Below are 21,785 nucleotides of genomic sequence, written 5' to 3'. Positions count from 1 at the left end.
AATAAGTAAATATTAAAAGAGAAATTAATAGAGGAATATAAAATGGTTTCTAAAATATTTAAAGAATTTAATTCAGTTTTTGATTACTATTTAATTTGCATCTGAAATGAGATAGATAAAATTTCAATAATTAATCCATTACAAAAACTCTAGCAGCAAGTAATTTCTAAGACCTTTAATATATGTTGTGGGTTGCATATCTGTTTGTAAGGCTTGGTAGTAAAATAAAACAATATCTTAAAAATGGAACATCTTCCATACTGCAAATGTTTAAGCATGATCTCTCTTTTTTCTCCTGTACTATGATATATTTTTGTGTCTTTGGCTGTTCAATCTCTATAATCAGATTGTATTTTATTGTAATTTTTCTTTTTTTTAGATACTATCAACCAATATAGCAGAAACCAGTGTTACTATTAATGATGTATTATTTGTTATTGATTGTGGTAAAGTTAAAGAAGTAAGTTAAATTAATTATTTTTTCTTTATAATTAAGATTATTGTGGCACTCTACAGATTAGACCATTTGACCTAGAGCTACCAAACTTGGTGCATATATACTTTGGGGGGGGGTAAAATTTTTTATCCCAGAGTGATTAAAAAATATTAGAATTTTAATTAATTTAAATTAAACTAAATTTTGTCATTTTTGGAAATGTCTTTGGAGAATATTGCAGCACAAAAATGTTTTTTACATCATCTTAAAATTTAAAAAATTATCTTTTCAATGATACCTATTATTTTGCTCTGTAATTTTTTCCTAATTTTTTAAAAAACTATTTCGAGCATACTTTCCAACAAAATATTTTTCACACAAAATAACATGCAACCTGCAGAAGCACATAATGTTTATAAAAAAATTACTTTTTATTAGCATGTTGCCATCATGCAGATAAAAATTTTAATTAAAAGATTACATTAATACCCTTTACAGATTAAATCCAGAAAAATTAATTTTTGTCAAGTGTCTATATGAAATAAAATAAATATGAAGCATGATAATTTCTCATAAAATTAATGCAAGAGAAATGTTTTTGTATTTTAAAATATATATATTATTAATTCAATGATTTGGTATTATTTAAGGCAAACACTGTTTAGTGTATACAAGATGTGGATCCAACTAATAATTTCTAAGCTTTTAGCAACAGATTTATATATCTAATAAGAAAAATGGTCTAATTGAAGTAAATAATTATATTTTCTATGCAGTTTATGCTAAAGTTCTTATTGCAGAATTTAAAATATTTCTTCAGACTCTCTGTCTAATGAATCACATGTAATTAGATATTCTTGAGGCACTAATAAAAAAATTCTTTTTTCCTATAAAAACGGTTTGAGTAATGAAAATCTAAATGTCACTATTTTATAAAAATGCATGATCTTAGTCTTCTCGATTGAACATGGCGAGGAAAATGCACTTATTTGTACTCAAGAGTTTACTCAAAGCTGATTGGCCTAATATAATGAAATTGTTGATTGTTCTAACATAATTATAATGAAATATATTCAAAGCCCCAGGACATGGTTAGATTTTTTGCAAAAGATAAAAATATCTTTTTTGATTAAAAAGTTGAGTGTCAAGATTAGTTTATTGACTGTGATTCCATGATTTTATAACCCAAGGTCTGTGTTCAGAAAAACATTTATTGACTGAAGCAAAATAAAGTATTATTATTAAATCATTAAATCCTTTTGAAAATAAAACTAAAAACTGAATTTATGATGAGTCAAAATTTTTTATTGAGTAATTTTTTGAGATAATACATAAATTATAAAAAAATGTTCTATAGTGCACGTAAGATTTCAGTGCTGATTAATTCTGGTTTCTGTACTCATTTTTAAAAAAACATATTTGGTTTAAAAAAAAGATTTGCTTTATTTAAAATTTAATCACTTTTGCTTCAATTTAATGTCAAATTTTACAGGAACTCACAAAAAATTATAGAGACATATAATACAATGAAGAGAATGGTGTAAGATTTCTAAAAAAGCATAATTTATATGACCACCAAAATTTGACACTTAAAAATATTTTACAGAAGAAGTTATTAAGAAACCAAATTAAATAAAATATTGAATTGAAAATTTTAATGAGCATAAATCCTGATGAACCAGCTGGTTGCCGAAAGCAGATAGTTTTAATCGAAAATTATGTATTTGCTTTCAATTTTTGATTTCTTATTTGATATACATAATGTATTTTTTGATTTTATTTAAATATTATTTAAATTTTTTGAAACCCTATGTATTTTTTTAATTATTTATTCATTAGAAATCTTATGATTCATTGACTGGAGTTACTCATTTAAAAGCTGGATGGATATCAAAAGCAAGTGCTATTCAGCGCAGAGGCAGAGCTGGACGCTGTCGACCAGGTCTTTGTTATCATTTGTATAGCAGAGCTCGATTTAATAGTTTCCAAAAATTCCAAGTTCCTGAAATTCTCAGAGTTCCCATTCATGAACTGTGCTTACAAGCGAAACTTCTTGCTCCTCCCAATGCACCTATAGCTGATTTCTTGGCTAAAGCTCCAGATCCACCACCTTTTATGGTGACCAGGAATGCAGTTACTCTGTTAAAAGTATGTTTTATTATTTTTAGTGTTATAGTCAATGCCCTTTTTATTTGATACTACTACTATTAATAATAATTCTTGATGATAATAATAAATTATATAGTATATCATTGCACTCTGTTAACTATCCTGCATATAATAATCTATACTTATAATAAAGCTCAATGTGTGTGTTGGTGCTCTACAAGCTAGATCATTCAACCTATAGCTACCAAATTTGGCACATGTATACCTTGGAGGCCGGAAATGTGCACCTGGGGGTTATTTTTTCGAATTTTTAATTAGAATTTTATTTATTTAAAAATTAAGCGAAATTTTGGCGTGTTTCTGCTATAACTTCCGAAAATATTACCGCACAAAAAAGATTTTCACATGAAGTTAAAGATTAAAAATTTATCTTTTAAATGATACCAATGTTTTAACCTTAAAATTAAATTTCTATTTTTATTGAATTTTTAAATGAATATTTTAACTATATTTTTCAACAATTTTTTTTGTACAAAATAAAAATAAAATTTAAGCTGCACGAGCACGTTTCGCATTCATGAGAAAAAATTAGCTTTTTTCAAAGTGTTGCCATTACATTGATTAAAGCTCCAACTAAAAATAAATTAAATCTTTTTGGAAATGAAATCTGCAAAAATATAATTTTTGGTACGTGTCTGTAGAAAATAAAAAAATATGAAATATTATTTTTTTAAAAAAATAAATTCGAGAAAAATTATTTTATGATCTTTTACACTTTCTATATTAGTAATCCAATAAAACAGTTTTATTTTAAGACAATTTTTGTTTAATATGAACAGGATATCCATTCAAATCAGGGCCACACAGCTAATTTGTAAACCTTTAGTAAGACACAGATCTGCTAAAATGGTCTAAATGGAAAATGGTTATATTTTATGTAACTTGATTCAATAAATGTTCTAATCAATAACGAATTTTTGATTTTACATAAAGCTGCTGCTGTGGAAATCAAGAATAACAAAATGTTCTTGAAACAGTAATATTTTAAATAAAAGGAGTTAATTTCCAATCAACTAAATCAATCACTTAAACTGACAGATTTACGAAAATTTGAATATCACTATTCAATAAAAAAAGGATAATTTTAGATTTTCCATCGATCGTTTCAAAGAAAATACGCCAATCAGCATGCAGGTTTCTCAAGATTAATTGGCCTAAGATTATGAAAATGTTGAGTTTTTCTAAATTTTTAACATTCAAAAGTCTTAGTTGATCGTGAAAAATAGAAACATTAATTCATTTATTTAAAATTTGGTGTGTCCAGAATATTTCCCAGAATCTGATACCTTACTGCATGAAATTTAGACTTCATAATTTTTGAAATATATTTATAGGCCGGAACAAAATATTATTATTGATTTCATTTCAATCCTTTTGAAAACAAAACTAAAAACTGAATTTTATGCCGAATCTGAGAAATTTTTGTTGAATTATTGTTTGAGATATTACATAAATTATGAAAAATATTTTGTAGTTCACATAAGACTTAAATACCGAGCGATTCTGTTTGCAATATTCATATACAATAATAATAATAAATAACAATAAAGATGATAAATAAAATAAAACGCTTAGTTTTATTAAAAAAATATCTTTATATTAATTGCAATTTCATCATTTCCACTTTAAATTAAAGTTGAAGTTTTACCGGAAATGACAACAAATTAGCAAAATATATATAATAAATTGAACAAAACGATCTAAACAGCAGTATAAGTTTAGTATGACTATCAAAATTTGAAGATTAAAAATGTTTTGTTTGAGAATCTATTAAGAGACCAGTTACTTAAAATATTTAATTGAAAATTGTAGCGAGCGGTAGTATTGGCGAACCGGCTGGTCGCCAAAGGCAGCTAGTAATTAATAAAAAAAAATAATGCATTTGAACAGATTTATTTTTAAACCCCCAAATAATAGAAATTTTGTTCATTAAAATAAATTGGATGGATGAAGCTATATTAAATTTCATATCTCTTTATATAACATTATGATACAGTGATGCTGCTTACTAGTTTTGTTGTCATTTATATGTGATTCTTATTTTTGATTGCAGTTATATTTTTCTTCATTTCCAAATGGTGCTGTTGCTTCTTACAACTATTCTGTACCAGAATTAAGAATAAAATGCTACATTTTTAGAAATATTTTTTATAATTTTCAAGATATATTAAAACTTAAATCGATACCATAATGTTTTAAAAATTATGATAACAAAGCTATACCATAAAGAATTTGTAAGATAGTAGAATGTAAATGATTTGCTCTAATGACATTAAAAATTATATATATTCTAAAAGGATCTGAAAGGAAATAAAAATCTAACCAACAAAGTTCCATATAAGAATTAAATTTTTTTAAAAAAAGAAACAACCAGCCTATAAACTTTATTCTTAAATGCTAGTCTAAATCCTTTTTTAAAGGAAAAGAGTTTACATATAGAAATCATTTATGCCAACCATTGAACAATGTCAAATTCCTTGTTTAAAAGTCAATTTTTTTTTCATATATATAATGTCAATTAAAGATATCACACCTGATTGCGATATAACTTATACGACAGTTACAATTAGTTTCAAATGCATTATGCATGACATAAAAATTCTGATAAAGACGTATGAAATGAATCCTATTATAGTTGTGTGCACAGATATTATTATATATTATTTAATTTTGTTATAGTTGTGTTTTAAAAATAGGCATAGGAACTGCAGTTATCTACAAATTTACAGTACACTCCCGATTATCCGCGGAATTGGGTGGCGCGGCCTCCGCGGATAATCCGAAAAAAGCTAAAAACGGGTATAGCAAAAAAGAAAACAGTCATTCCAACTTTGAAAAATCGTTTTATGTACAATAAAACGTAAAATAAACAGCAGGAAATGTTTAACTAACGCTTAATATTTTAGTATATCACTCAAAACTAACCTAAAATGCATTTTGTTAATGAAAACAGAAAAGTTCTTTGTATTTACGAGGGACGTCAAGAATACACAGAAAAATTTATACATATGTACTGTTTTAATACTGTAATGTATTATGTAATTACAAAAGCATAACTGTAAAACTGCACCTTTTTGAAAAAATCAGTCAAAAAAAAAAAAAAAAAAACAACTTTGTGTGGCAGGCGCGGATAACCCGCCCGCGGATAACCCGCCCGCGGATAATCGGGAGTCTACTGTATTATCCGTTTAGATGTCATTCTGTTCATTCTTTTTGTGTATCTGATTGAAGATTTAGTATTCTTATTTTAAAATAACTTTTATAAAGATTTCAATTTTTTTTTTTTTTAAATTCGGGATTGGCCGTATTACTTAGGGTGAATAATTAGTGTAATTTGTATAGTATTGCAGTTGGATCATAATTATTTTTCTTTCTGAGTTTGTATTATTGATAATAATAAATTTATCTGCTGTTTAATTCCAAAAGCTGATTTTTTTTTTTAACCAATAAAACAGATAGACATTTTTAGAATCAGAAAGTTTGAAATAATTTTCCTTTTCTTTTTTAAACATGCAAAGACTATCTAAAAAGTAAACTTCCTTGTGGTTATAAACATAAAGAAAAATTGTTACATGACAGCATTTATTGAATCAATTATTCTATTATCACAGAATTCTCCATTTAAGAAAGATAACAGATGTAGAAATGTAGAAAAACAATGTATAGACACATTCAAAAGCTTTTCAATCTATTGCTCCGCCTTCTTCAATATTTACTCTATGGCTGTAAAAAGCCTCGAAAATCTACCTACCTTCAAACCCCTAGCCATGGTGCCGACCTAGAGGAAAGGAAGGAGATTAGGTAGTAATGCTGAAAACATATAAGCCTTCAGAGTATTCCTGTAGCCATTGAGTAAAGCAGTGTTGTGGATTGAAGGGACTTGCTCAATGATTTATTGTTTGATAGAAAAATCGTTTAATTGAAGAAGAAATTACATTATAAAAATTATTCATGTGATTCATTTTGTAATCGAAAACATTTTTTTGTAAGGGAAAATTAAGATTATATTTTGTTGTTGTTTTTAGGTCTTAATTTTTATGTTTATTTTTTACTCGAGATTTCTTAACATTCTTTTTTTTTTTTTTCATTACAATGTATGAATTAACGAGTTTTAAAATGTTAGTCAAGTGCTTTGGCTTCTCTTTCAAATCACTTTCTTGAACAGTTACTTTATAACAATTTCAATTAATAAAGATTTAGATTTCAGCTAGAAATGGTTGCCAAGGTCTATAATATCAAGCGTGTTTTCAATACAATGTGATTCCACATTAACTCAACATTTTTGCCATTATCAAGATGCAACTATCAGGCTATATTCTTATTACATTTTGATGAGCTCCAAAAAATAATTACCTGAAACACGTGCCCATGATGTCTGTCCAAAATTTACAAAATCATCGTTACAGTCAATAGGAGAAGGAATAAGAGAGAGTATTCATCAGTCATCAATGATTTGACCATTTAAGGTGTGCAAACTGTTGCATATGATATCTATTCTTGAGTCTCTCAGGCACGCACAATCTTTTTTACACAATGCATGACCTGCCATCTGTTGGCAAGGTGGGAAACTTATTTTCTGGATAAGTTTCATATTTGAAACTATTAAAGAACCTCCTTACGAAAGAATAGATGTATGCTCTTTTTTAATTATAATGTATTTGAAAAGATATTTTATTTTTAATGTTTAGCATTTAAAAAAATAATTGTGTTATAAATTCTTTTTTAGACCATAGATGCTCTTGATCCTTGGGAAGAACTCACAGAATTAGGTCTTCATCTTTTAGATATGCCTATAGAACCTCGATTAGGAAAGATGATTCTTTATTCTGTAGTTTTAAAATGTTTAGATCCAGTTTTGACAATTGTATGCTGCTTAGCATATCGGGATCCTTGTAAGTTTACATTTACTCGCATCTTTTTATCATTTCTGAAATGATTTTTAATGTAACTTTTTATCTAATCAATGTTATTAAGTAATTAAACTAAATAAAAAGAACTGAACACCAGTTGTTTTAATGTGTATTAGAAACCAGATATTTAAGCAGCAGCGTTTTTTTTTATTCATTTGCTTTTTTTTATTCATATACTTTTATTTTTGAAAAGTATTTTAAACTTTTTAAAAAACAATTTAAAGCAGAATATAATTGAAACAAATTGTAGAAAACTCTACAACTTATATATATATTCCTTTTTTTTATAGTTATCCTTCCTTCTCAACCAGCTCAAAAAAGATCTGTTGCAATGGCTAAAAGAAAATTTTCCTGTGATACCTTTAGTGATCATATGGTTTTGTTAAGAGCCTTTCAGGTAATATTAAGAAAAAAATGTTATGCATTCAGTTTTTTTTTTAAAAAAATTGCTCAATAAATATTTTACAGATATGGCAGAAAAAACTTAATGATTTTCTCTGTTAATTAATTGCATAAGTTTTCCTATTGTAATACTCTAGGATTTCTTCCAAATATCTCCTTGCTGATGCCTTTAGGATTTTTAATAAGATTTTTTTTCTTTCTGAATATATGTAGAAATAACCTGTTATTTGATATCATCTATAAAAATTACAGTATGGCGAACATGTGACTCCATCAATCGGCCGCAAAAAAATTATATAAAAAAATCATATACTTGGTTTAAAATCAAAATGCCTGCATTTAAATAATATTGTTACAAACCTGGATTATTGCTTCCTAACACGGTTAGTGCAATTACTGGAGAGACCGTTTTACGATCAGCCCTGTGGATGCTGATCGAGTGCCGCGTCAGTAATCATAGAGCTCGGCGACGAATTTGCCGACAAAATAGATATTGCTGGAAACTTCGAGAATTTTAACGATTCATCCAGTAGGAACTGAGATCTCTTGATTGGTCCCGAATCCCGGGAACTATAAAAGGCCGGCAGTCTCAAGTTGCAATGAATCGGAGTTGGAGTCGAAGACAAGTAATGAATCATCGAGAGGATAACGAAGCAACGGCAGAATAGTCCAGCGTTGTGTGATGCTCAAGCGATTGCTGAACTGAGCTGTGTGCCGAGTCCTTGTATTTCTAGTGAATGCCTATCATAAACTTTATATACCTATTATAAATCATGTATAAATCATATCAGATATCTGTAAACTACAAGCTCCGTCGAGGCTGTGTGTGACGTAATGATGTGCCGCTCATCATCCGGGTATCATTTTCTAAAAAAGCTATTCTCTCTCCTTCTCTTCGGAACTTCCTCGCGCACTGCCTCAGTGAAGCTCGATGCTTAATTTCTTTAGTTAAATTGTAAATAAAATTATTTTTCTAAAACCATGCAGTAATTGGAGTCGCAACAAATACATACAGCCCTAATTACGACATGGTGATCTGCGGATGTTAAAAATTCTATCAGCTGTCATTTGACTAAGCATACTTCCGTTTTCAAAGAATTCAGACATGGATGAAGTATCTGCAATGAAGATACCCTCATTTAATCCGGCCGGTCCGCAACTTTGGTTTTTTATAGTTGAAGTTACATTTGAATTAGCAGTGCCAAAGCCGATAACTCCAAGTAAAACCAAATTCAACTATTGTGTTGCACATATTCCACCTGAAGCTACATCTATTGTTCGTTACGTCATAATTAACCTTAATGTAGTTGATCCTTACCAGCAACTGAAATCTTAGGTAATAAAAAGATGCGGTGAACCGAAATCTCAAGAAATCCGAAGTCCTCTCACCGGCTAGCAATTAGGAGATCGGAAACCTAGCGAGCTACTTTGTATTATGCAGAGGCGTGTGGAAACACACCATATTTCTGATGCTGTACTGTTAGAACTGTTTCTTCAACAAATGCCAAGTAATGTGCAATCTATTCTAACAGCTATCACTCCTCTCAACGCCACTAAAGATACAGGAATGGCTGATTGAATTAGACATCTACTGGTATCGCGAAAAATACCAAAACAACGCCAAGAAGTGTGTTAAGCCGTGTTACTTCTCGGGAAATGTCTGTTACGTCATGGCATGCAAGAGCGCCACCTACAACAAATGTGATCTTGTTGATTCGAATGCTGTAACCCGTTGAAAGCGGTTGCACAAAATAAAGCCTGAATAACTACATAACGTCATCCGTATTTTCTTCTAATACATCCATTTTTAATCGACGATAACATTGGTCAAAAGCGAGCCGGAGCAAATACCATGGATAAAAAAGTTGAAAAAAGCGATGACCGAGAAGCGGTTTCAGAAAAGAAACTAAATAAACTGAAAGGCTCGATAAAAACTACTTTGTAAAGAATCGAAAGTTTTAATGCCGAAAAGTCAGCTACCAAGGACATTAACGCAATGGAATTAGAAGTGAAATTAAGGAAACTTGGACAATTGCAAGCACAGTTGGACAAGATATCCGAACAATATTGCGGTATTGAAACGTCGGAAGATATAGAAACCATCTTAGAAGATATTGATCAAATAAATATAAGGATTGAAGAAACAGAGGTAGGTCTGAAATTGCTATTAAATTCAATTAAAGATGAATTTAAAATTAACCCTGTTTCAAAGGATAATGCAGTAACTAAAATCCGACTACCGGAAATTCCATTACCAGAATTTTCTGGAAAAATAGCTGATTTTGCAAATTTTAAAAATTTATTTGTTAATTTAATTAGCAACAATGAGCAATTAAATGATTCTCAAAAGCTGTATTATCTCCGTGCATGCTTAAGAGGAGAAGCTAAATTATTAGAATCGTCTAGTGATAACTTTCAATCACTCTTTAAAGCATTATCAGATCGTTATGAAAATCAACGTCAATTGATAGACTCTCATATATTAGAAATAATAAATTTTGAGAAAATTCGTAGCGAATCTGCTAAAGAACTGTGTGCCTTAATAGACTGCGTTAATAAAAACATCAGAGCGTTAAGGGTTCTTACATTCGAACAAAATAAGCTATCTGATTTAATGCTTGTAAACATCATTCTACAGAAAGTAGATAAAGAGACAAGGAAGCAATTCGAGCTTTCTCTAAATACGGCAGAAATTCCTACATTTGAAAATTTGATGAAATTTCTAGAAAAGCGAAGTTCTTTGTTAGAAAGTATTAACCGTATTCCTAGTAAATACGAACGTCCACAAAATACGAGCATATTTAAAAGAGCGAAAACACTTATAGTTAATAATAAAAATTCCAATGCTAAAGCTTGTATTTTATGCAAAAACTATCACGCACTATTTAGATGCGTTACTTTTCAAAATATGTCTATCGATGACAGAAAGAACTTTGTTAGGAATAACAAATTATGCATTAACTGTCTTAAACCTCACCCGGGGATCTGCAAATCAAAATATTCTTGCAACATTCCAAGTTGCGGTAAAAGGCATAACTCGCTCATACATGATGAGTCAGCTGAAAATCGCGCTACCACTTCAGATTCAAGGGCACGGGCGAGTGAAAGCCAAACAGATGCAGAAACGAAACCGAAACTAAACGTACTAACCGAAGTATCTGCTTTGACGTTGAATCCGAGAGAGACTAAACAGGCGATAGAAGGGAATAAATCAGTTATATTAAACACTCTTCTTATTTATGTGAAAACTGCAGATGGTCGGAGAGTTCAATTAAGAGGGCTCTTAGACAATGCTTCGACTTCATGTATTCTTCGAGAAGATGTAGCTAGAAAATTGGGAATCAAACTAAAATCAATAAAACAAGGTATAACTGGTATAAATGGAATTACGCAGTTTATTAAACACGCTGCTAACATTGAAGTATCAAATCGAGATTATTCATTTTCACACATGGTGAAATGTTCTATTCTTCCTAAAATAACCGATGAGATTCCTGTATCGAAATTAAATATATCTGCATTAAATATTCCCTGTTCAATTGAACTAGCTGATTTCAATTTCCACACACCAGGTCAAATTGATATACTATTAGGAAGTGAGATATTTTTTGAGATTTTAAAACCTGAGCAACTTCGTCTGCAAAATGGAGATGTAATATTACAAAATACTAAGTTTGGTTATTTAGTTACAGGCATTCTTCCCCAGTTACCTCAAAAAGCCAATTGTTATCTCGTAAGTGAACCAAATTTAGATGAGGCAGTTAAACAATTTTTTGAATTGGAATCATTGCCGGGTAATGTTAAAGAAATAACAAAGAGTGAAGAAGAAATTTATTGTGAGGAGCATTTTGTTAAAACCTATAAAAGAGATAAAACGGGAAGATTTATAGTTCAGTTACCCATAAAGGAAAATGCCGAATCATTACTAGGAAATTCCAAAGAAAATGCAATCAAGCGCCTAAATGGTATCTGGAATAAATTAAACAAAAATAATACTATGGAAATCTTATATAAGGAATTTATGCGAGAATATGAGAGTTTAGAACACATGGAGGAGATTAAAATTGAAGCTGATAGCAATGTGAACTATTACATTCCCCACCATGCGATATATAAACCTGAGAAAACGTCAACTCCCTTAAGAGTGGTTTTTGATGCAAGTGCAAAAACAACAAGTGGATATTCTCTGAATTCCATTTTACTAAATGGAGGTATTATTCAGCAAGATGTTTTTTCCATAGTAAGTAGATTCAGAAAGCACAGATATGCATTTAGTGCAGATATTAAAAAAATGTACAGACAAATACTGATCGATCCCACTCAAAGAGACTTACAGCGTATTGTCTGGAAATCAAGTGCTGATGGTCCAGTGAAGATTTACAAACTGTCTACAGTAACCTATGGAACAGTTTCTGCGCCATTTTTGGCTACCAGGACCTTAAGAGCTTTAGCAGATGAGGAAAAAAAGGACTTTCCTAAGGCTGCAGATGTGATTTGTTCTGATTTCTACATGGATGACATTCTGTCAGGTGATGCAACGCTAGAAGATACTAAAAATCTTCAAACCCAGATTTCTGAACTCCTCGGAAGAGCTGGATTTGAGCTTCACAAATGGGTCGCTAATAACTCTAATTTACTACAAAACCTGTCTACTACATCCTATTCATTTTCGAAAGAACAGGGTGTTAGTTCTGTAAAAACATTAGGTATGTTTTGGGATCCAAAAGAAGATTGCTTTACATATAAGGTAAAGATCAAGCCTAAGGACTCTTTTTCAAAAAGGGAAGTGCTGTCAGAAATAGCGAGTCTTTATGACCCACTTGGACTTTTAGGCCCTCTCATTACCAAGGCAAAAATATTTATCCAAGGACTTTGGAAGATAAAATTGGACTGGAATGAAAAATTACCACCTGATGCAATGACAGAATGGAAAAGGTTCTACATAAAACTCTCGGAAGTAACCAACTTCAGAATTCAAAGGTTTATTCTACTTCCTGATGCAGTTCGCCTTGAGATTCATGGATTTTCTGATGCATCAGAACGTGCCTATGCTGCTGTTGTCTATTTAAAGTGCTTCACCCAATCTGGACAGTTTAAAACTAGTCTAGTATGCAGCAAATCCAGAGTGGCTCCATTAAAGTCACTTACCATTCCCCGACTTGAACTGTGTGCTGCGTTGCTGTTATCTAGATTAGTGAAAAAGATAGTTCCAATTCTGCAATTACCCATTGATGTTATCTCATTGTGGACAGACTCTACTATTGTTTTGGCGTGGATCAAGACTGAGCCCTATAAGCTAAAAACATTCGTCAGCAATAGGGTTGCGGAGATCCAAACGCTCACATCAGATTGTCATTGGAAACATGTAAGTAGCAAAAACAATCCTGCTGACATTATTTCTAAAGGATGCAGTGCAGATGAACTCATAAGAAATAAAATGTGGTTTGCTGGTCCAGATAAACTTACTGATGAACCAGTGGACAATCAATCCATGCAGGATTTTGCTTTTGTTGATGAACTAAAATGTGTTGTGACTCTGAACATTAATGACTCTAATTCAAATTTTTATGATGAACTCTTTAATCATACAAATAATTTCATAAAACTAATTAGAATAGTTAGCTTTATTTTCAGGTTTATTAACAACACTAAAGCTAAGGAGTCTCGTAATAAGATAAGTAAATATTTAACTACTGAGGAGCTGCAAAAAAGTACTGAATATTTAGCTAGTGTAGCTCAGTTGAGTGAATTTAAATCAGAAATAGATGCACTAAATAAAGGTAAAAATATTTCTAAAACAAGTAAGTTAAGATCTTTAGATCCATTCCTAGATGAAAAAGGATTACTTAGAGTTGGCGGTAGACTTAAAAATTCTGACTTGCCATTTGAATCTAAACATCAAATAATTTTACCCAGTAAGCATACATTCACTAAGTTACTTTTTGAGCATGTACATAAAAAATGTCTACATATTGGTGCACAAGGTTTGTTACATCAAATTAGACTACAATACTGGCCCTTAAATGGTAAAGGTATTGCAAGAAAAATTGTCCATGATTGTATTAGATGTTTTAGGCAAAGGCCTAGGGTGTTAGAACAGTTAATGGGAAATTTGCCTTCAGAAAGAGTAACTCCTAGTTCTCCATTTTTAAATTCTGGTGTAGATCTTTGTGGTCCTTTTCGAATAAAGTTTAAAAACCAAAGAAAGGGAATTTATTCAAAGGTTTATGTAGCGATTTTTGTATGTTTGTCAACTAAAGCTATTCACCTAGAAACGGTAACAGATTTGACGACTGAAGCTTTCATTGCATCTTTAAAGAGACTCTGCGCCCGTAGAGGCCGCATTGCAACATTAATGTCGGATAATGCATCTAATTTCAAGGGTGCAGCTTCAGGATTAAATCGCTTAAAAAAAACTAGTTTGTCAGACTAATGAGACTTTAGCCAATTACCTATCCGCAGAATCGATCCAATGGAAATTTATTCCCCCTTGTTCTCCCAATTTCGGAGGTTTATGGGAGGCAGGAGTAAAATCATTTAAACACCGTCTTTATAGAACTTTAGCTAACAGCAAAATAACTATTGAAGAATTTGAAACAATAGTAATTCAGATTGAAGGTATACTTAATTCACGTCCCTTAATTCCATTATCAGATAATATTAATGAATATGAAGTTTTAACTCCTGGACACTTTATCATTGGACGCCCAATAACTTCAATACCTGAACCGGAAATTGTAGACATTTCTGACAATAGGTTGTCACGCTGGCAATATACTACGAAATGTGTTCAAACAATTTGGAAACGCTGGAAAATAGACTATTTGAACCATTTACAGCAAAGAAATAAGTGGCAATTTTAAAAAAATAATGTTAAGGTCGGATGTCTAGTATTGTTAAAGGAAAATGATTTGCCTCCTTGCAAATGGGCAATGGCTAGAATTTTAGAGATAATTTATGGAAATGAAGGCAGAGTAAGAGTTGTTAAATTAAAAACTAACACAGGTATTTTCACACGCCCTATTTCAAAAATTTGTCTCTTACCAATAAAGAATAACTTTGAAAATTAAAATAGTTGTATATATTGTATGTACATAATAATTGTATTTATATCATGTTTAATATTCAATTTGTATTTATTTTGCAATTTTGTTGTTCACTTGTAAATATTTCATCTGAATAGTTTAGTTATTTAATTTAAGAAAATGTAAGCTAATTGTATTATTAAAAGTGTTTTGAAATCTTGCATATTTCAACGCCGGGCGGAATGTTACGTCATGGCATGCAAGAGCGCCACCTACAACAAATGTGATCTTGTTGATTCGAATGCTGTAACCCGTTGAAAGCGGTTGCACAAAATAAAGCCTGAATAACTACATAACGTCATCCGTATTTTCTTCTAATACATCCATTTTTAATCGACGATAACAATGTCGATGGGCAGACTTAGAGGCGACTAACCTCCTGCCCGTTGAAACATCACAACATCGTCGCTTATTTATATACGATAGAAAACTAAAATTTTCTTTCCTTATAAATACTGGAAGTGACTGTTGTATTTTCCCGGCAAATAAAAATGAAATAAAACAAAAACTCATTCAAATTTTTCATGCTGCAAATGGCTCACCAATAGAGGTTTATGGAAAAAAAAAAAAAGTTGTTATCTTTAGATGTAGGACTTCGAAAAAATTTCTTATTTCCATTTTATATTTGCAATGTTTCTACAGCAATAATTGGTGCTGATTTTTTGTATCATTTCAACTTAAAAGCTGATCTACGAAAATGTTGTTTGTAAGATAACGATACTAAATTAAAATGTAATGCTGTTTTTAGAAATGCTAATGTTGTATCTGTAAAAACTAGATGTGGCAATGATCAGTATACTATTAAGTGAATTTCCTAACTTAACTAAATCGCCTTGCATGGACCGAACCGTTCAGCATAATGTAATGCATCCTATAGAAACGTTTGGTGCGCCTGTGTTTGCCAAAGCACGACGTCTGGAACCTGATAGACTCAAAATTGTCAAAATGGAATTCCAACACCACATACGCCCATCAAGCAGTATTTATTCATTTCCATACCATATGGTTCCGAAAAAGGGATCATTAGATTGGCGCCCAGGTGCAATTATCACTCCTTTAATGTCCAAACGGTCAAAGATAAATATCCAATCCCACATATAGTTGATTTTGCTAGTGAATTACATGGTAGTAAAATTTTTTCACATATCGATCTTGTAAAAGCATTTCACCAATTTCCTATAGCTCCCCAGTGTATACATAAAACCGCAATAATTACTCCTTTCGGTCTTTTTGAAAGCACAAGAATGCAATTTGGTCTATGCAGTGCTTCTGCCACTTTTCAAAGGTTTATAGATGAAGTAACTAGAGACATGGAGGGTATATATGCCTTTATCGATGATATTTTAATAGCTTCAAAATCTCATCAGGACCATATGCACCATCTGAGAGCTCTTTTTACTAAATTGTGTAATTATGGATTGACAATTAATCATTCAAAATGTAAATTTTGTGCATCTAATTTAGAATTTCTAGGATATCAAATTTCAGAAAATGGTTTACAACCATTACCTGATCGTGTTGAAGTTATACAGAAGTTTACCAGACCATAAACTTTAAAACTCAATTGCATAGATTTTTGAGCATGTATAATTTTTATAGATTTATTCCCAAAGCTGCTCAGATTTTGGACCTTTTGAATAAATTCTTAGAATGTAACAAAAATAAAAAGAAATCCTCTCGTCTTTCTAAGAAGCCAGAAAATCCACTTCAATGGTCTGATGAAGCAGATAAAGCATTTATGAAGCAGATAAAGCATTTATGAAGCAGATAAAGCATTTATTTTGACCAAACTGGCTCTTCCTAATGCTATCTTACTGAAATATCCCATTCCTGGTGCTGAATTAAGTCTTTGATCAGATGTAAGTAGTAATTGGAAGCTCTTTGATGCAATTGTGCAATGATAAAGGGGAACCAATTGCTTTTTTGTCAATGAGATCAATAAAAGTCAGAGAAACTGGTCCACATATGATTGGGAATTGTATGCTATTTATGCATTGATAAAAAAAATTCCGTCATATGCTTGAGGGTCGAAATTTCTCAGTTTACAGGGATCAGAAACCTTTAATTTTTGCATCCAAACAAAAACCTGAAAAATGTACGCCACATTAGCTCAGACATTTAGATTATAGATCACAATTTTCAACTGATATTCGTCAGGTTAGCGGAAGAGATAACATAATTGCTGATGCTCTTTCACGAATAGAAATCAATGCAATTACAACTCCTTCCAAATTAGACTATAAAAAAAATTGCCCAAGAGCAATTGAATGATTCTGAGTTGCAGCAATTATTACAGTCAAATACATCTTTAAAAGTACAAAAACATTATATTCCCATGGAAGATATCTATCTAATTTGTTATATGCCTCAAGCCCAACCCAGGCCTTTCATTCCAAAGGCTTTTCTACAAATAATTTTTGAAGATATCCATTTTTTATCTCATCCTCTTACATCAGCTACCTCAAATTTAATTTCCAAGTGATTCATGTGGCCAAAAATGAAATCGGATATAAAAGATTGAGTTCGTGCATGTGTCAAATGCCAACATGCTAAGGTTTTTCAGCACACCAAAGCTCCCCTTAGCACAGATGCTCGATTCTATCACATTCATCTCGATTTCATAGGACCCCTTCCCATTTCTGAAGGTTATCAGAACGATTATAGATAGATTCACCAGATGATCTCACGATTATAGATAGATTTACCAGATGATCTGAGGTGATTCCAACAATTAATATGACTGCTGAGACCATTGCACGAGCACTTGTGCATAGGTGGATATCTAGATTTGAAATACCAATAACAATCACTACAGCCAAGGTCGAAATTTTGACTTTTTCGTGAACTCACGAATATTTTGGGTATTCACAGAATACCTTTAGCTGCATACCATCCACAATCAAATGGAATGATAGAAAGACTACATAGACATCTTAAAGGTTCTCTTATGGCTCACTAAAATATAAAGTGGACAGAAACTTTGCCTATAGTTTTGCTAGGTTTGCATACTGCTATTAAAAAAGATCTCAATGCTATTAGTTCTTAGCTCGTATATGGTACTACATTGTGTTTGCCATCTGATCTTTTGAGTGATGATTCTATTGTGAATGCAACTGTAGCACCCACTTGTGTGACAAATTTAGTTTCAATAATTAAAAAAACTAAATGCAGAAAATCCTGTTTTTCATGGAAATTCTTTCATAAATCCATCCTTAATTCCATGCAGTCACATATTCCTTAGAAATGATAGAGTTCGACCACTATTAACTCCTCCTTATTCTGAACCTCACTTGGTCAAATTTCGGAGAAATAAAAATTTTGTAATGGAAATAAATGGTAAAAATGTAACAATCACCCTAGGCAGATGCAAACCTGCCTATGAAATTTCGGATACACTATCAAAAGTAGCCTTGCCAAATGGAAATTTGGAACAAAATGATAATTCTAAAAATAGAAAAATAACCAGATATGGAGTTGTTCGTTTTGATAGCGACTGAAAAAGGAAATTTAAAACATTTTTATATTTTATAATTCTTGTTCAATATATTGTTATTCATTTTTCTATTATATTATAATAATTCTTATGATTGCACTCACTTCCAAGTAATTTTCGTTCCCTTCGTCACTGGGAAGATACTTTATATATTATAGGCATATCATAAATCATATATACCTATTATAAATCATATATATATATATATATATATATATATATATATATATATATATATATATATATATCATATTAGATATATGTCAAATACAGTCTCCGTCGAGGCTGTGTGTGACATATTGACGCCCCACTCATCATCCGGATTTTCATCTAAAAAAGCTATCCCCTCTCCTTTTCTTTGGAACTTTCTCGTGCATTGGGTTGGTGAAGCTTGTAATAAAATCAAACGTTTAATTTCTTTAGTTAAATTGTAAATAAAATCATTTTTCTAAAACGTTGCAATAATTGGAGTCACAACAAATACATGCAACCCTAATTACGACATGTTTATTGTGGAAGCAGCATCGAGTCCTGTGAAGAGTAGCCAGTTGTGTAGTAGTATGTCGGCAGCTGGATACAGATAAAGTGAGGAGACAGTGGAAAATTGCAGGCGTTTGGAGAGACTGTATAGTGAAGCTACTAAGGTTTCCTCTCTTGCTGAATTCTGTCTGGCCGCTTTGTGTACTGTGGCTGTTATTACTACCGATTACGACTTGTGGGATACTGTTTGTTGTAGTATGCTGCTGTGTGTTTCTCATGTATGTCTCGGCTGTATATAGTTGTCATTTGTGTATTTGTCTCTTTGTGTGTAATAAAAGTCGGGTTTTTTTTTTTTTTTTTTTTTTTTTTGCTATTAAAGGACTGTTTATTTTTACATTTACCATCAAATCTTAAAAGAACCCAAAACGGAAGTAGTAAGTCTGTAACAATATTTTGGAGAAACGAATTAAACAACATTTTAGAATTTTCGCACTTATTCTATGAAGGTTACACATTTATTATTAGGACTAAATATGACTGAATATTTATTTACAAAATTTTCAGAATTTAAAAAGTTTACTCTTTTTATAAGAAGCTTTATAGATGACATAGATGAATAATATTAAACAAATTTTATGAAAGTTGCATTTTTTGTATGCCTTTTTTCGTTTTTGTTGTTTGTTTTGTTTTGTTTTTGTCAGCAGGGCTTTGCATATAACATTATGGCTAAACTGTTAGACAACAACTTTTTTTTTCCATAAAAATGTTTTTGCATTTTTTATAGATATAAATTTTGTGTTTAAATTCAGACTTCCAAAAGTTGTAGCATTTTGATATTACCAGTTGTTTGGATGTTGTTAGAAATGATTTATTATATATTCATGTTATAGTGGTTAGCATTAACTGAAAATTATTATTATTTTTTAGTTAAGCACTGGAGGCTTTACACTAATTGAAACTATAGTTTCATGCTGTAGGTGATTTAAGATAATTATTAAAAAATGGATATTCTTTGGATATTTTATTCTTTTAATTAAAAATTTGAGATAAAAAGAAAGAATTTTGGGTATTTTGTCAGTTAGTTACAAAAATAATAATAAAGTTTTTAATATATTGACATTATTTCAGATAGCACTATTTGTCAGCATATAATGTACGCTTGGTTAAATTGATAATACATTTTCAGTCCTTATTTAACCACAAAATTCATATATATTACATTTCTTTTTAAAGGCATGGCAGAAAGCTAAGGTAGAGGGCCACGAAAGAACCTTTTGCTCTAGAAATTTTATTTCTCATGCAACAATGGAAATGATTGTTGGAATGAGGTCACAGCTGCTTGGCCAACTCAGAGCTTCAGGTTTTATTAGACCCAGAGGAAGTGGTGATATCCGTGACTTAAATAGCAATTCTGAAATTTGGGCTGTTATTAAAGCAGCTCTTTGTGCTGGTACATATCCAAATTTAATCCGTATCGACAGAGATCGCCAACAACTCATAACACAGTAAGTTATAGGTTATAGCTTTATATTATTTATATTTTATATAATCATAGCATGTATCAGTTAATTACCTAATTTCATTTTTTTTTTTTAATAAAACGTGAAATCACTTATTGTTTTCTTTTAAGGAAAGAAAGCAAAGTTAGATTTCATCATTCATCTGTTTTAAACAAATTACCAGTTTCTGCTAAGCATTCAGTTGCTGCTTTGCGTAAGCAGATGATGGCAGAAATGCCATGTGATTGGTTATTTTATGAAGAAATGATGCGTACTGGAAGTATAGCCCATGCACATTGTTGTACACTTGTGACACCAATCACTGTTGCATTGTTTGCTGGACCTGCTAGGCTTCCTCTTGATGCTCTGCATGAACCTGATCAAGGTATTTATGAATATTTCTCTTTTTTTTTTAATGAAAAATAACTAATTATTGGTTTTATACGATCTGCTAATAATTAATTTCTACTATAATGTATAGAAAATGAATATAAAGAAATTGGTTAAATTGTATAAATCATAGCATGTGACCCGTATTCATTCTTCTATTTTTAATTAATATTTTATTGTATTTTTTTCACAGTGATTATTTTTATTATTTCTCATTATTTGAATTAAGAAATGAATGAATTTTTATAGATATCTAGAATCACTTTTCTAATTTATTTGTAGTCATTACTCAAATTATATTCAAATTAAAAAAAATAAAAACTTGTTTTTCATCGAAATATTTATTGTAGCTCGTTTAGAAGGCTATATGGAGGAAGGTGACAGTGAAGATGATTCTAAATATGACAACCAGAAGGCGATGTTCAAAATAGATGATTGGATTTCATTTAGGGTAGAACCTGAGGTATTTAGACAAATTATCTTTGGTATTATGCATATAGTTAAAAAAAAGTAAATTAAGTAATTATTAAAAAATAAAATAATTAAATTAAAAAAATATTATAAAATACTTTCAGTTACTTTAAAATTTTGTTGTTTAAATCTGTTGGATTATAAACAAATTATTAAGTTTGAAATTATGACTGTTGTAAATACTTGAAACATTACTTTTACATCAAGAGCGTCTATTTATACATGTTGGAAGCATTAAAAATATTTCGTAGTATAATTTTCAATATTTTTTATTTTGCATTATTCTTTTACTTATAGAGATGAAAATTTGTTTGTTTATTAATAAATACATAAAAATGTATAATGTGCAATTTTTAGGAGGACAAAAATTTCTAGTAGAATTTAAAAATTGGTGACAAATTCTTGAATTTAAGTTGGGATTCAGGAGACAATTGTTTAAAATTCTATCTC

The 21,785-nt window shown here is 30.6% G+C and overlaps 1 protein-coding gene across 3 annotated transcripts in view; it reads left to right on the top strand.

Annotated features, from left to right (window-relative positions):
• LOC129989660 (3'-5' RNA helicase YTHDC2-like) overlaps window positions 1–21,785 on the top strand; it is a 60,768-nt gene that overhangs the window by 21,885 nt on the left and 17,098 nt on the right. For all 3 annotated transcript variants that reach the window (XM_056098092.1, XM_056098091.1, XM_056098090.1), the window contains exons 15-21: window positions 380–460; window positions 2,276–2,584; window positions 7,332–7,497; window positions 7,806–7,912; window positions 20,209–20,480; window positions 20,606–20,859; window positions 21,215–21,327. In XM_056098092.1, coding sequence (XP_055954067.1) covers window positions 380–460; window positions 2,276–2,584; window positions 7,332–7,497; window positions 7,806–7,912; window positions 20,209–20,480; window positions 20,606–20,859; window positions 21,215–21,327 — 1,302 coding nt within the window. The remainder of the gene's footprint in view (window positions 1–379; window positions 461–2,275; window positions 2,585–7,331; window positions 7,498–7,805; window positions 7,913–20,208; window positions 20,481–20,605; window positions 20,860–21,214; window positions 21,328–21,785) is intronic.

The sequence above is a fragment of the Argiope bruennichi genome, chromosome 2 (assembly GCF_947563725.1).
Source record: "Argiope bruennichi chromosome 2, qqArgBrue1.1, whole genome shotgun sequence".
Lineage (NCBI taxonomy): Eukaryota > Metazoa > Arthropoda > Arachnida > Araneae > Araneidae > Argiope > Argiope bruennichi.
Note: the sequence above shows the minus strand (reverse complement) of the source record. Positions and strands in the feature narration are given on the sequence as shown.